At 38.1% G+C, this 15,235-nt stretch overlaps 2 protein-coding genes across 11 annotated transcripts in view; one reads left to right on the forward strand and one right to left on the reverse strand.

Annotated features, from left to right (window-relative positions):
* ARSK (arylsulfatase family member K) overlaps positions 1-3,081 on the reverse strand; it is a 46,268-nt gene extending 43,187 nt beyond the window's left edge. For 2 of the 9 annotated variants that reach the window (XM_045848368.1, XM_045848363.1), the window contains exons 1-2: positions 2,881-2,994; positions 2,727-2,797 (exon numbers count right to left, since the gene is read on the reverse strand). In XM_045848368.1, coding sequence (XP_045704324.1) covers positions 2,727-2,733 — 7 coding nt within the window. In that variant the 5' untranslated portion in view covers positions 2,734-2,797; positions 2,881-2,994. Of the gene's footprint in view, positions 1-2,726; positions 2,798-2,880 lie in introns of all 9 variants that reach the window. The other 7 variants (XM_045848365.1, XM_045848360.1, XM_045848362.1 and 4 more) reach the window with 6 other exon arrangements.
* A 210-nt stretch (positions 3,082-3,291) lies between these two features.
* Positions 3,292-15,235, forward strand: part of TTC37 (tetratricopeptide repeat domain 37) — a 77,035-nt gene continuing 65,091 nt past the window's right edge. The window contains exons 1-5 of one of the 2 annotated variants that reach the window (XM_045847929.1): positions 3,305-3,340; positions 3,859-3,960; positions 8,177-8,324; positions 9,772-9,862; positions 13,882-14,025. In XM_045847929.1, the coding sequence (XP_045703885.1) occupies positions 9,773-9,862; positions 13,882-14,025 (234 nt within the window). In that variant the 5' untranslated portion in view covers positions 3,305-3,340; positions 3,859-3,960; positions 8,177-8,324; position 9,772. Of the gene's footprint in view, positions 3,341-3,858; positions 3,961-8,176; positions 8,325-9,771; positions 9,863-13,881; positions 14,026-15,235 lie in introns of both variants that reach the window. The other variant, XM_045847930.1, reaches the window with a different exon arrangement.

Here is a 15,235-nt window from a genome sequence, read left to right on the forward strand (position 1 = left end):
TTGTGATGCAGGGTCCAACTTAATTCTTTTGCATAATGTTATTTAGTTTTCCCAGCAGTTTTATTGAAAAGACTACTCTTTCTCTGTTAAATAATCTTGGCACCTTTGCTGAAAATCAATCAACTATAAAAGTGAGAGTTTATTTCTGTACTATCAATTCTGTTCCATTGATCTATAAGTCTATCTATATTTATGCCAGTAAAACACTAACTTGATTACTGTAGTTTCTAGTAAGCTATGAAATTAGAAAGTGTAAGTCCTCCAACTTTGTTCTTTTAAAAGATTGTCTTGATTATTTTAGGACCCTTGAATTTCCATGTGAATTTTAGGATTAGTTTCTCTATTTCTGCAAAGACATCATATGAATTTTTACAGAGATTGTATTAAATCTGTAGATCAACTGGATGATTGTTACCTTATTAACAATATTAAATCTTCTGATCCATAAACATGAGATGTCTTTCCCTTTATTTAGGTGTTCTTTAATTTCTTTTGCAGTTTTCAGAGTATAAAAATTGTACTTTCTTGGTTAGATATATTCCTATTTCAATCTCTTTGATGCTATTTTAAATATAATTATTTTCTTAATTATATTTTCAATTTGTTCATCAATCAAGTGTGTAGAAATATAATTGTGGTTTTTTAAAAGATTTTATTTATTTATTTTTAGACAGAGGGGAAGAGAGGGAAAAACGGAGAGAAGCATCAATGTGTGGTTGCCTCTCATGCACCCTCTGTTGGGGACCTGGCTCAAAATCCAGGCATGTGCTCTGACCGGGAATCGAACTGATGACCCTTTGGTTCTCAGGCCAGCATTCAATACACTGAGCCACCAGCCAGGGAGAAATACAATTAGTTTTTTATATTGATCTTATATCCTACAGTCTTGCTAAACTTACTCATTAGTTCTAATAGCTTTAAAGATTCCCTAGGATTTTCTATATATAAGACTATGTTATCTGCAAAATAGAGATACTTTTACTTCTTCCTTTCCAATCTCGATGTCCTTTATTTCATTTTCTTGTCAAATTTCCTGCCTAAACTCTCCAGTATAATATTGAATAGACACAGTAAGAACAGATTTCCTTGTCTTGTTCCTGATCTTACAAAGAAAACATTGTTTTCTACAGTTATGTGTAATATTAGCTGTGGCTTTTTAGCAGATGCCCTTTATCAGATTGAGGAAATTATCTTCTATTTCTAGTTGGTTGAGTGCTTTTATCATGAAGCACTGTTGAATTTTGTCAGAAGCTCTTTCTGCATATGTTGAGAAGATTATGTGGTTTTTGCCCTTTATTCAATTAACATGGTGTATTACATTAACTAATTTTCAGATATTAAACCTACCTTACAGTCTGGGGATAAATCCCATGCAGTCACAGTGTATAATACTTTTTACATATTGCTGAATTTAATTTTCTGGTATTTTGTTCAGGATCTTTGCTTCTATATTCTTAAGAGATATTAGTCTGTACACAACATCATGTTTTTATATACACCAATATATAAAAACCTATGTTTTCTTACTATACTAAGAAAATAATAAACTAATTATTTCAGTCATCTTTGGGAATTTCTAGGATGTTATGATATACCACCCACATTCCATTTTAGAAATGAAAGATTGCCTCTGCTGAAGAGAGTTGCCTTGCCCATGATCATGCCCCATTCTGGGGGCAGCTCTTAACTAATGGCCATTCGACATGAGGGTACAAAGGCCTGGCCCCTCACCTCAACTGGAATCAGGTCTGAAGCATCATACTAGTATGAGAACTACCCTTAAGGTCAGCGGAGGCCTCCACTGACACAGCAACAAAATTCAGCTTCTTTCTCTGCACAGTCCTGGTTCTTTCCTTTCCCTTTGATTTAATGTAAGCACCCCCTGATTGACTCTTTCATATTACTCTCCAACATTGCCTGTTCTGTAAGTTTAGATAATCACAAAATTACTAAATATTCATATTACTTTTAGTAATCTCAACAAATCCTGAGGGGATACCCAGATTATGTAGCTTGAATCATCAGGGCTTAGTCTGTAAGAAAGGCAATACAACATTGCGATTAAAGGCACTCTGGTGCCAGACACACTCAACACCAACTATATACATGAGCACACTAACACCCTGTGATAATAAACTAATGTTATAATTAGTAACCAAACATCTGTCTAAGCATTAATTTTAAAATCGTGGATAACACTAAAAGTATCAGGTAATATTGACAGCAGTATTCTTTTGTTTGATGGCTTGGGAAAGTTCTAAAAACTGTTCAAGGTTAGGACAACACACACACAATTTTCCTGGAATATCAGGGAATGGATCGCATTAAATCAACTAATGCATTTACATCATCACTAATAGGATGATCCGATTCCTGGGTAATAAAAATAAGTTTAATTTTCTTCACTTCTCACCCAAACACAAATTCCTGCAAACCTGAGGTGAACTGGGAAATGATCACTAGAAAACTAACAAGCTTTTATGGAGATGCAGAATGTGATTTTCCCTCCACTATTAAATAAAACGGGGATATGGACTGACCGTTCAATAACTGTGGTAAAATAATTTAGTGCATCGAGGCTAGCAATAAAATATAAAAAAGATTTGCAAAGACGCTATCAGAGTGCACTTTATTTACTAAAATATTGTCTTACATGTATGACATGCATATTTATGTGGTGTACGCGTGTGTGTATATGGGGCCTCAAGATAAAATGCACTTCTTACCTTGCATCGGGGTAAAACATGTTTGAAAAGTTTCAGATTCTGCTTCCCGAAGCCTGCAAGCACAGTAAAGGCTGTGGGCGGATAGCGTATCAGGACTGTAGCACCGCCTCCCTCCTCTCGCTCCCTCCCGCTCCCGCGGTCTCTAAGTACTTACAAAGGAATCACTCACAACTAGCACCACATTAGGCTCTTCGGGCCAAGCCTGAACCGCTCCCCGCCACTTCCCACTGGTCCCGGGAGCTGGCACTGCCAGCGCGGAGGCTGCGACCATCCACACGCACAGCAGCAGCATCGTGGGGAGTACGGAGAGCCCCGCCCCCGGGCGCAAGACCTGCCTCCGACCACCCGCAACCTTCCCGGGAAGAGGTGGGCGGGGATAGCAGAGGTGGCAATTTGGTTTCCTCCTAGCGTTTCACCCTCAGAACTACAACTCCCATCAGGATCAGAGTGAGAACTTGCGCAAAGCTGGACTCCCCAGGCCTTAATTCACGTTAAGACCTTTTAATCAAATACCGAACACACTGAGAACCACCCAGTTCCAGTCACGTGAGCGATGCCTGGGAAACACGCTTGCGCTCTGACTGTATACGGGTTTATAGAAGCATCTGTCCCAGGTGAGTTCGGGTCACTGTGGCTTTTGCAGAAGTGGAAGTTGGTAGGCAGTTGAAGTGATTGAAATGAAAACCTAATGAGAGAAAGGATCAGGGGCTGGGGGTGCTCATATTGCGCTGAATGAGCGTGGTTGAGCAGTAGGCGGGACCGAGAAGTGGGCAGTGGTGAGGTGGCGGCGCGTCTGTCACTTAAGTTGGATTGGTGGTTACTGGGGAGGCCTCTGGCAGGACCCGCACAGGTGCTGTGTGGATACGGTGGAGCCCCTTCGAATACATTTCTCCAAGGGAATTTGCAGCCTGCCTCATCTCATTCCCACTTTTGCCGGTGCAGTTAGAATTTATTGTACTCTCGTGGGGTGAGGAGCGGGGCCTGGTCCGTGAAGTTTCAGATTCTAGGCAGACGCATCTTGCTTTCAAAGTGTAAAGCAGAGAAACGGACAGTCTCCCAGAGGAAGATATATTGGGCTGTGTGACGTGTTCGATTAATTGACGTAGGTTCAGAACCCATTGTTTTGCTGCAGAAAAATCACAGGGCCTTGACTGTTGAACTCCTTTGGAGAAATCCGGAAGAAGCAGATATCTGTCCCAGGGCCAAATTCCTGACTTCATTATCACAGTTGCAGGTATATAATTTGCACATGATATTAGTCATTTTAATATTTTGACAGGAAAAGGAGGAGTTGCAGTATTTATTTAATATATAATCAACTCTTAATACTACTGTTTGATAGTGTTTTTACATAAACTAATTGTAATAAGGGACAGACCTTAATTAATATTCATATAACACTTATTTCATACTGAAGATTATACAAACCATTTATTGAGCATTTACTGTGTGACAAGTACTTTTACGTGGAATATTTTCCATAATCCTTACTTTCACCATTTTGCAGATGGGAAAACTGAGGCTTGAAAAGGTTAAATTAGTAACACAGGGAGCCAGTCTGAGTAGGACTTGATTATCTGTGCCCTAACTCACTGCTTATACTGTCTCTAATTAATTACCAAATTTCATGATATTCTACTGAGCTTACTCTCTGTTAGTGAAGCAGGTGTATTAACTGAAACAGCATGCCAAAGATCTGTGGTGAATACAAATACATAAGCAATACTCCTTGGCTACAAGCAACTTACACTAGGGAAACAAACATGAAATAATAGTACAGCATGGAAGGTAATACAGGTAGGCTCTTTCATGAACAAGATGAATTTTAAAAGTTTGTATGAGTTAATTTGGAATGTAGAACACATTTTATGATAGAAACAATGCTGATTGACATCTCCATTCTTCAAAGATGTGTTCAACTCCATCTGTGGTACAGTACTGATTCTGTGAGCTGCATTTCCTCTCTGTGGCCTTGTTTTCACAGGACATGTATTCTGAATTCCTGGTCAGGATGACAGAAATACATCTTTTTTCTTCCTCTCTCTCCCCCTCGACAGTGTCTGTAGGAGCAGCTGCTGCATTGGGTTGGAGCAAGATGATCTTAGGCCCCCTGAGAGGTAGTGCTGGAAGATTCTAAGAGGCTTCTAGTCCAGCTTCTCATCTGACATTCAGTTTGTCCTACAATATTCCTGCCAGTGGGTTGTCCAGTCTTTGCCTTTTCTTCTTTAGTGATGGGAAACACACTTCCTATGAGCATCTATTCCACATTTGTACTAGTCTGATTATTAAAAGTTCTTACTTGGAGCTGAAGTCAGCTTTTCTCTACTTTTTGTCTTTTTTTTACACGAATAATCTGCCCTCTTAACTACCCTTCTCACCTTTTCCTCACAAGTCCCTCTCACCCCACTGGAGGCCTTCCCCAAGTCCTTCAACTGTTATTATACAATTTCAGGTTCTTCATTATTTTGATCACTCTCTTCTGCATATAGAGCATTTTTGTTAATCAGTAACTTAATCAGAAAAGGAACTTTTGAGGTGTGAGTATGCATCTTTTTTCTGTGTATATGTATGCATATGTGTGTTGCAGTGAGGGTAGGGGTTCTGTTACATGTGTCTTTAGGTCATCAGTTACAGATTTGTTTGTTAGGGATTGTTTGCTTTAGTGAAATACTTAACTCTGCAGTTCATCAAAGACTTCAGCTGAAGGCCTTGGTCTAGGTTTTGGTTCTTCGTAGTTCTTTTAATAGCAAATACCAGCAACATTATAAAGCACGGGGCAAAGGTAGGTTTACAGTTGTGAGTACATGAAACAGTTTATTCTTGTATTACTATTTATTAATTCTTATATTATTTTCCACATGAGCAACTGTAAACCTGCTTTTGATCCACCCTCTATTCTGTCTTACAAAAAAGAGGCTAATTGTGCAGTTAGTGACTGTATGAAATAAATTCAGTGTTGTTTTCACCTGCAGTGAATTTGTGAATATTTGTTGAATATCTCAATGTACCAGGCACTAGGAACTAAGAGTAGCATAAATAGTCTTTGCTCCTCAGGGACTTCCAAGCTAGTTGTGGGAAACAAACACACACCCTTGTAAATTTAATAGCAGTGTACAAGGTATTGAAAAGTATAGTTATTATCAAACAAAAAACCCAAAACCAGAATATGCTGGTTGTACTTTGGAGAATGGTAGTGTGCTTCAGAATGTTAATGTTCCCTGAAGTAAGTGTTTCGTAGTAACATACAAGGGGGGATCCTCCTAAAACTGGAATTATTTTCTGGAGGGTGGGCCCCTTGTAGTACAGGTCTCCCCCACTAAGTGAGTGTTCTAGGAACTCATCCTCTAGGGACCCATCTGTATCAGTGCACCAACTGGTGGTGTTGTGAGAGGCTGCGTTCCGCTTCAGTGAATTTTGTTTGAAGACTTTCAATGCATTCAGGTTTTGGATTATGTATGTCATTCTTTTTATGTGCCTGTCTCATATTTTCCTTAATTTACATGAATAATGGTTGAGGAACAATCTGAAATTCCATTCAAAAAGAAGATAGAGATAGATATAATAGATAAAAGGTGTCTAGAATGCTCAATAATAGGTAATTGGGGTCTACTTTTACTTAATGATTGTTTTTACTGATTATGTTCAGAAGAAAGGTCATGACAAGATACTTTTAGACTCTTGTATTAGATTTAAAGTTATAATTTTTCGCTTTTCTGTAATTAACCTTTATTGCCACTGTTACTGTTATTTATAATTATTGTTGTTATGATTATTATTCTTGCTTTGTGGAATCTTTGCATCTGCACAACTGAAGGCAGCTTAAGGTTCCATGGCTTTAGGTGGGGTACATAGGATACATTATTCCATCTATACATATTATTAGTTTTGAGGTATGTTACTGTCTTATTGGCACGGTCGTCATTTTCTGACTTTTTTAAAGTGCTGTTGCTACTTTTTATGCTTGATACATTGAATTAAAATCTTTTAGGTTGGAAGTAGAAAACTTTTTGGGGAGTGAGAATGTGCAAAATGAATGCTCTTATTTTAAAAAGTCAGTTGAGACTTAAGAGAAAAATATAGGAGAAGAGATATAAGGGGGAAGTGTGCAGGACTGAGGAAGAAGATTAGACATTTGTAAAAGAACTAAATTTTTCTTTAAAGTGCTAGAAGAAATGCTGGGAATGGAGGGAAGTATCCCACATAGAAGAATATGGAGGAATCATGTTTGATAGGAGGTTTTTACTCTGTGACAGGAAAGGGGTTTTGATGGTGCCTAGTAGATGGTTAGTGTTCAGTAAACTTTTGTTTAGGAAGTGCATGAATGAGCCTCTCCCTTCTCTACCCCACCTCTCTAAAAGAGGAAAATGTGTTCAGGGATAGAAAGTAGGAAAAATTTTTTGTCTTTTGAAAAATTGCATAAAACCAGATTCCAGATGGTTTCTGCATGAGAAAGAAAAAAATACATAAAACTTGTGTGTGTGGGGGGGGGACATAATGATTATTTATTTTAGGTGAAGAAGCCTCAATGCTATCTTATTATCTTAAATGACAAATTAATGAAAAAAGAATTGGAAGAGCAAATTAGAGGATTCCACCAAAGCAAGAGTAATTGTAATCACATGAGTAATTGTAATTACATACAGAGATATATAGAGATATAGAAAGATATTGACCATTACAATGGTTATCAAGAGAAGAATGGAGTTTGTTGCTAGTGGCCTTGAAAAATAGCTTGCATAGAAGCATTTCACAGCTCCGTGTGTGCTGCTATCTTTAAGTCTAAACTTGTCTGTCTGACTTTGAAGGTCTTCTGTAATCTGGTGCTCTACTTCACCTGCCCAGCCTAATTCTCTTCTGTTCTCAAGTCCCTTCTGTTCCATGCAGCCTGGTTTTCTTGCTGTGTCCTACACATGCCGCATTCTTTGCTCTCTCTCTGACTTCGCTAATGCAGCTGCCTCTGACTGGAGTAATTCTCCTTCTTCCCTCCTTTCTTAAATCCTGTCTTCTCCATCTAGTAGCTGTTATTTTACACCACACTTCCCTGGATTCCTATTGCGTGTGCACTCATCTCCAATTCAGCATTTGATTCACTAAATGACTCAATGCTTTAGGCCTTTCTCTTGATTTAGATTATATTACTAAGAGCAGAGGACCTCTCTTCTATTTCTTTTATGCCAAATGCTGTGTATAGCTTGGGAGTGTTAATGTCTGTTCATTCTGCCTTGCTCAGATGTTCTTCCATTCCTATGTCAGGTGATAGAAAAGATGGTGAGCTTTGCTCTGGAAAAGTTGCTTTTTTGTTTGTTGTTGCTTGGTCTTAACTTGAAACTGTTTTTGTTCTTTTTAAACTGGTACTCTTGATTTTTCTTCCTTGGATGTCTTTTTATCCCTTTCTGGTGGTCTAGATGAGTTGTCGTCATCATTGGTGTTCTCTTCTTTTTCATCTGCAGGTTTAGCCACCAAAGATAACTTCGGCATGAAAAATCTTAAGTTGAAATGAGCATTAAAATTTGTTGCCTGCTCCAATCTAGATTTGTAGACTACAGGAAAAATCACTCTGAGGTTTGCAGCTATAAATTTACACCAAGATAATTTCAGGTATGAAGACAGTTTCTAAAATAACAGCATGTGAAATATGTTGCTATATTTATGTAATTATTGTAACTAGGCAAAAAGTCACTTTTATGCTAATTTTGGGGAATCTGGTTCTGGCTACAGATAAATTGATTTTATGATATCTTAATTTTTATATTTTTAATCTAACATTCTTTAAGTCAAAAGAATTTTTTAAAAAATTCAGTAACTTCTTTGATCTTGTACTTCTACCTCAGCCTCATTTGGATTTAAAGGATGGTTTGTGTACTATGTCAGTGAGCCATCTTCTTAGTTCATTTTGCGGCCTTGAACATCTGCAGTCTGTAACGACTTAATATTTATACAGCTCTGGTTTGCATTCATGATGATAGAGTTCAATGGAGTTGGCAAAAAATAGAAATGTTCCTTTTTTTCCAACATCAAGTTGTGCTTGAATTTGACTTGTTTACTGGTAAACCAGAATAAGTTGTGAAATTTTAAGATATGTTAGTTTACTTAAAATTAAATAATATATTTTTATATTAAATGGAAATACTTTGCCAACTGATATATCTTATTATGGCTGAAGTTAGTGTACAGTCGTCTTGCATATTCACCTTCATTTAAGTATAAACATTGCATTTTTTCTTTTCACAGATTACTACATAACAAAGAATACTATATTACTCTAATCCTACAATAACTCTTACTGTGAAGAAAGTTAACATCCTGATTCATGTATTAAAGAAACTGGCTTAAAAACAGAATGCAATCTTAAACTTTTATATATAGTTAATGAAATTTATTTGTGTTAGTGTTTACACTCTGTGACTTGGATTTATGCTACTAAATCTTGCTTAGTGTAGAATTGGATCGAAATTGGTTTGTGTTTTGGGTCCTGGCCCATAAGATCATCTGTGTTTTAGCCTACTATATAGAGAGTGAGTATAATTCAAATACAACTCAGTTTCAACAAATATTTTTTAATGTATATAATTTGTCAGATACTAGGTGCTGACTATATAGCAGCAGGTAAAAAAAGCAAGAATAACAGCAGACAAAAATCCATGCCTGCATAGAAATTAAGTTCTAATGGGGTTGGGGAACACGTAATATGTAAGATAAATAAAATATATAGTATATAAAATATAAGTGTATAAGATAGTGGTAAATGCTGTGAAGAAAAATAAATGCAGAGTTAGGGAGGGGTTAAGGGAATACTGGGTGGTAGGGAGTGTGGCGAGGCAGTGTTGACATTTTAAATAGGGCGGCCAGTGAAGGTTTCCCTGGGGAAGTGACAGCTGAGTAACAATCTGAAGAGCTGAGGGATAAGCAATGTGTACACTAAGGGGGAGACGAGTGTTCCAAGTAGAAGGAATCATGTGCATTTTTAAGACGGTTAAGTTTGCTGGAATTGTTACAGTCAGGCAGGTTACTGTTGTACATTCAGTCGGACTTTTCATTTTGACAGAATGTCCAGCAAGGAAGTGAAGACTGCACTGAAAAGTGCTCGGGATGCAATCAGGAACAAAGAATACAAAGAAGCTTTGAAACATTGTAAGGTAACTGATAGTTTGTTCTTCCACCATAAAAGTATGTTACTTCTTTGTAAGCATTACCAATTTATGATAAGTAAATCATTTTTTGTTTAAATATAACGAAAGCGGTAAGGTTATTTAGTAGAATGATCAGAGCTATTGTGCTAGGATAAGCTACTTCTGTCACACTTAATTTTGTCTTTCTCTGAATTGGTAACATATCAAAGCCAAGTTCTTAAAACTTGAATGTCTCTTAGGTATCTCTTGACGTGTTTACTGTGGGACGTTACTGTATCTTACAGCTTGCATTCTTTCTTAGTATGTTGACATTTTAATTCTGTTTGATTTGTGGATGCTAAAGTGCCTTTGTATGCTGATGGGAATGTTCCAGTCCAGAAGGAGAGATTGAATGTGCAGGAGAAATAGAAGGTAGTAGTAGGAGTGAAGTCCTTGGGAAGGTGAGACAGATAATGGGATCCAGAGCTTAAGAGGAGGATCTGTGATACCTCTTCCATCTTGAAAGGAGGGAAGATAGATGCAGGTCTGTATGCTCAGGTTGGGAGATTCAGGGGTGGGAAGATGAGAGTGAGCCCCTCTGATGGCTTCTGTTTTCTTAGTGAAGTATCAAGTGAGAGTGAAACAGGAGTTCTGTGGGAGGTTTGAGACAAAAGAGGTATGAAATAAGCATCGATAATATTATGACAGGTTTATACAGTGAGAGATGACTACTAAAATTAGTGAGGCAATCACATTGTAAGGCATAAAAACGTCAAATCACTGTATTGTACACCTGAAACTAATCAATATAACCAAAATAATATTGTATGCCAACTATACTTAAATAAAAGAATACATTTAGGAAAAAAGGTATGAAGTAGTTCTTGTTCATGGTGGGAAAACAAGTATAGTAGTAGTAAGGATTGAAAGGATTGCCAGACCTTAATGAATGTTAATTGGAAGTTTTATGTTAAAGTGAAGTCTGTGAACTCAGCTGGGTAATTTCTCTGTTCGTGTTCAGCTTCTCAGACTTGGCCACTTGGCATGATGGAATTCAACTATGGATATGAAGAAAGATGAGGGGATAGAGAGGCAAAGATGCTGAGGATGTTTGCAAGGGAGTGATGACAGTGATGGGTCAGGGAGTCTAAACTGGGAAAGGAGGGATGAGAATTGAGAAAGGGGTGAAAGAGAAAAAAGGTGGTGCCATCAAAAATTAACACCTGACGAAGGGTAAAGAATTGTGTTAGCGGGGTGTGGGAAGGTGGGGGGGAATAGGACAGGGGAGTGCTGGCAATCCAGATTTTGGTGGCTGAGTAGCAATGAGGGTAAGTAGCTAAGAGGCCACGATGTTCGGTGGGTCTACACATGAATATTAGTATGATTACAGGGATTGAGGTGGAGAGGAAGTATACACAGTTTTCACTGAAGAAAAGGAGAGTTCCTAAGAAGTTAATGTGGTAGCAAGAAGGATTTTTTTGTAGGATAGTAGAATGGCTGAGCTTCAGCGGTACTGGGGTTTATGAAGGAGAGAGGAGCAGAGGAGGAATGTAGGTGACAGTGTGAGCAAGGAGAACCCTTTCCTCAGTTCCTGGTCCTGTGATACATGGGATGGAAGAGGAGAGAAATCAGCTGCAGCATATAAGATCGGTAGGAGAATAGCCAAGTTTCGGTTGAGGCAGAACTTGGTACAGTTAAAAAAAAGGTTGAAAATGTAGAGGAAACCAGGCTGGTCCAGATTGGGAGTTCTGGAGGGCACAGTGAAGAGTTTATGAGAGGGGTAGGGAGGGAATTGGGTTAGATCGGGGGAAATACACCTCAGTAATGGGTGAGAGTCTCAAGGGGCAAAGGATGCCCTTGTGAGGTTTAGGTTCTAGTGGTGACTGAGCCCAGCAGGGATGGAGGCCATGACGGAGCTAATTCTGAAACAGAAGAAGGATGAGCACTGCATTCGAACTGTGGGGGAGCCTGTGGGGGACTGTGGGGGAGCCGCAGGGTCGGGGGAGGGACAGGGTCTCTTTCTTTCGGCCCTAGGCTTCTCGGAGTCTGATTTTATTGTTCCGTTCAGCAGGACCACAGCAGTCTTCTTCCTGGTCCAGTGTGAATTCCACCAAGTAGTTCATAGTTTATGCTGGAGGGACCCAGCCAGAAAGCAGAGGAGGGGAATTAGTGTGATTACTTATGTGTAGTAATGTAGAATGTTCATTGAAAATAATTTTTCTTACCTTTTTTAATTAATGTTCGAATACAGTTGTCTCCATTTTCCCCACCATCACTTTCCCCTGACCTACCCACACCCACCTCCCACCCTCAATCCCACCCCGCCTTGGCTGCATCTGTGGGTCCCTCATACGGGTTCATTTAGAAGGGTCCCTTTCCCTTCTTTCCCACATTATTTCCCTCTCCCCTTCTCTCTGGCTACTGTCATTTTACTTTCAGTTTCAATATCCTTGGCTGTATTTTGCTTGCCGGTTTGTTTTGTTAAGTAGGTTCCACTTACAGGTGAAATCATATGGTATTTGTCTGAGACTAAATAAAAATTTCTATAAAGAAATGTTGCCTCTCTTTATTTGCTGTGTCTTGTCTGATTATCATTTTGTCTGCCTGTGTGCCTTTATAACTTGGTATAAGCATCCTTTTTTGGAAGGCTTCTCTGGCTTGTGTAGATGGAGTTTGAAGTTATGTATTTTAAAAAAAATACTATTGACTACATTCCCTATGCTTACTTTACATCCCTGTGACTAATTTCATAACATAACATCCTGTGATTATATTCTCTATGCTGTACTTTACATCCCTGTGACTATTTTTACAACTTAGCTTTTATGGAATTTGTAATAGATGGAGTTCTGTGCTTTTGCTATTTTTATGTATTAGCAGATAGAAATATTTTTACTTGCAGATTTTATTTCTTTATTGGCATTTTTAGTATTTAGGATAAAACCATTTCACTCTTGATATTTTCTCAGAACATGATACCTGCTTTCATCACATTGTTGTAATTACTTCCTTAAAAGTGTGTTTGGAATTTGGGAACTGTGGTCCAATAGGCAGATAGTAGGTGCTTACTGATTGTAGGTTGACTGTGGCATTTGCTCAGCAGCTACATGCCAGTCACTGTCCTTGGTGTGAGGGACATAAGCATTATAAGGCCTCAGTGTTTGGAGCGTAACTCTGGTAGTTAACCTCATTCTTATCAGTTTCTTAGGAGGCAGCATCGTTGGGTAGAATGAATTTGTGCTGTACGTTGGGGACAGATTGCTAGAAGTGTCATGTGGATACATGTAAACCTAATAATCTGACTTGTGCAACTCGTGGAAATGTTCTTATTTCCTCTAGAATGTATAAGACCTTAAGAGCTGATTTCTCTTTAGCTACTACTTTTGTTTTCTTTTACTCAAACATTTTTGCTTCCTGTTTCAAACTATTTTCCCTTAGCAAACAGCTATTATTTTTTAAAGTAATAGTTCTGCATATAATTTTTGTTCTAGTTGGCAGGTATTGTTTAAACATTCATCACCACTGTTTATTGGAACATATTTTGTACAGTCACGTTGGGGTCAGTCTACTTTCCTAGCCTATAATGTTGATGAAAATACCTGTCTAATGTGGTGAAGTGTTATCATAGTGAATAGAAATATGGGAGCTGGGTAAAGTGCAATGCTGTGGCAAACAGTTTTGTGAGTTGACTGGTAGCACTGTGGAGTGGAGGCAGGCAGGACGGTTGGGCGGTAAGAACTGCCTTACTGTTCTTTCCATACCCAGTATTCTCAAGGGGCCAGGAGAGGCGTTTGGTGGAGGCATCATTATTACTTGGGCACCTTTTAAAAAATATGCCTCATATTTCAGACCTCTTAAAATTACTGATCCAGTCCAACTCCCTCTCTCACTGAGAAAACTGAAAACCAGAGAGGTTAAGTGGCATTTTTAAGATTGTCCAGTTAGTGATGGATCCAGATTTTTAGACCTTCAAGTAGACTGCCTTTTCTTGTTGTTTGTCCATCACTTCCAAATTTAATGACCTTCTCTTTTAATTTTTTAATCAGACAGTGTTAAAACAAGAGAAAAATAACTACAATGCCTGGGTTTTTATTGGTGTTGCGGCAGCCGAGCTAGAACAACCTGAGCAGGCCCAGGGCGCCTATAAGAAAGCTGCTGAACTAGAGCCCGACCAGTTACTAGCTTGGCAGGTATGTAACATTTTTTCCTCATAGGGAAGAGTTTTTCCCCCCATTTTAAAAATTATAGGTAATAGCTTTATATTTTAAAATTTTAAACCTCCACTTACCCCACATGAGAAAAAAATTTTAATTTATTGGTCTTCTAAACCTGAAAGTTAATTTTAAAATAAAGTGGTGTCACTGATGCCATTTACCACTATTTAACCCTCCAACCCAATGAATTATTTCCAAATATAAGGAATGGAATTGAAACATGTTTGTGTTAATCTCCAACTCAATTATATGTGCATATATGCAAGAGTTATTGTAAATATACTTCATGTTTACCCAAGAGAAAATAAATGCACATTGTATTTTCTAAAAATAATGTTAAAAATTTGCAATTCTTTGAGTACAAGTTAAATTCTTCTTTTTTATTTAATGGTCTTGACGTTTTTTAGTTGGCTTCTCCAACTGTTTCTTATTTAATGACTTCGTTTCACACCTTAGTCCCATCTGAGAAACCGTGATTGAAGGGAAGCCGCAGGCTCTGGGGAATGTGGGTCTGTGTCAGAGTTACTGGACCACGGATGTGAACGAGGGTGTCTGGGGACACACTCAGAGCAGTGGTTTTTGACCTCGCTCATCTCGTGCCACACAAACTAATTAATAAAATTCTGTGGCACACCAAAAAATACATTTTTTGTTGATCTGACAAAAAAATAGGTATAATTTTGATTTCTTCACTCTGGATGACTGTTGTGTTGGCTATTGTCATTTTTTTTATTTGACAGTCTAAGAGAAAAGAGATTGGTGCCCCTGACTAGAGAGTCAGGTATTGCATGTTTTAAAAATTCTGTGGCACACTGGTTGAAAATCGCTGACTTAGATGGTTGCCTTTTTTATGTACTGATTGATTGAGGATATCTGATCTTTATTGAAACAAAAATGGCAATTTCTACAGACTACTTGGATTTTTTGTTTGTTTCACTATATAAAAATAGCATTATATGGTAATATCTTAGGGGTTAAGATTGTATAATAACCATTAAAATATGTTTTTTATTGTGAAACACTTCGAATATATTTTCAAAAGGAAAGATGTATGAGCCCTTCTATATCCACCATCCAGCTTCAGTTAAAATCCTCTCACAGCCACTTTTTTTCACCTAAGCTTTCACCTACTCCCTCCATCTCTAATTATTTGGAGGCAGATCTCAGACATATTTATTAATTGTAC

The sequence above is a fragment of the Phyllostomus hastatus genome, unplaced genomic scaffold (genome assembly GCF_019186645.2).
Source record: "Phyllostomus hastatus isolate PE091 unplaced genomic scaffold, TTU_PhHast_1.1 phas_contig_58, whole genome shotgun sequence".
NCBI lineage: Eukaryota > Metazoa > Chordata > Mammalia > Chiroptera > Phyllostomidae > Phyllostomus > Phyllostomus hastatus.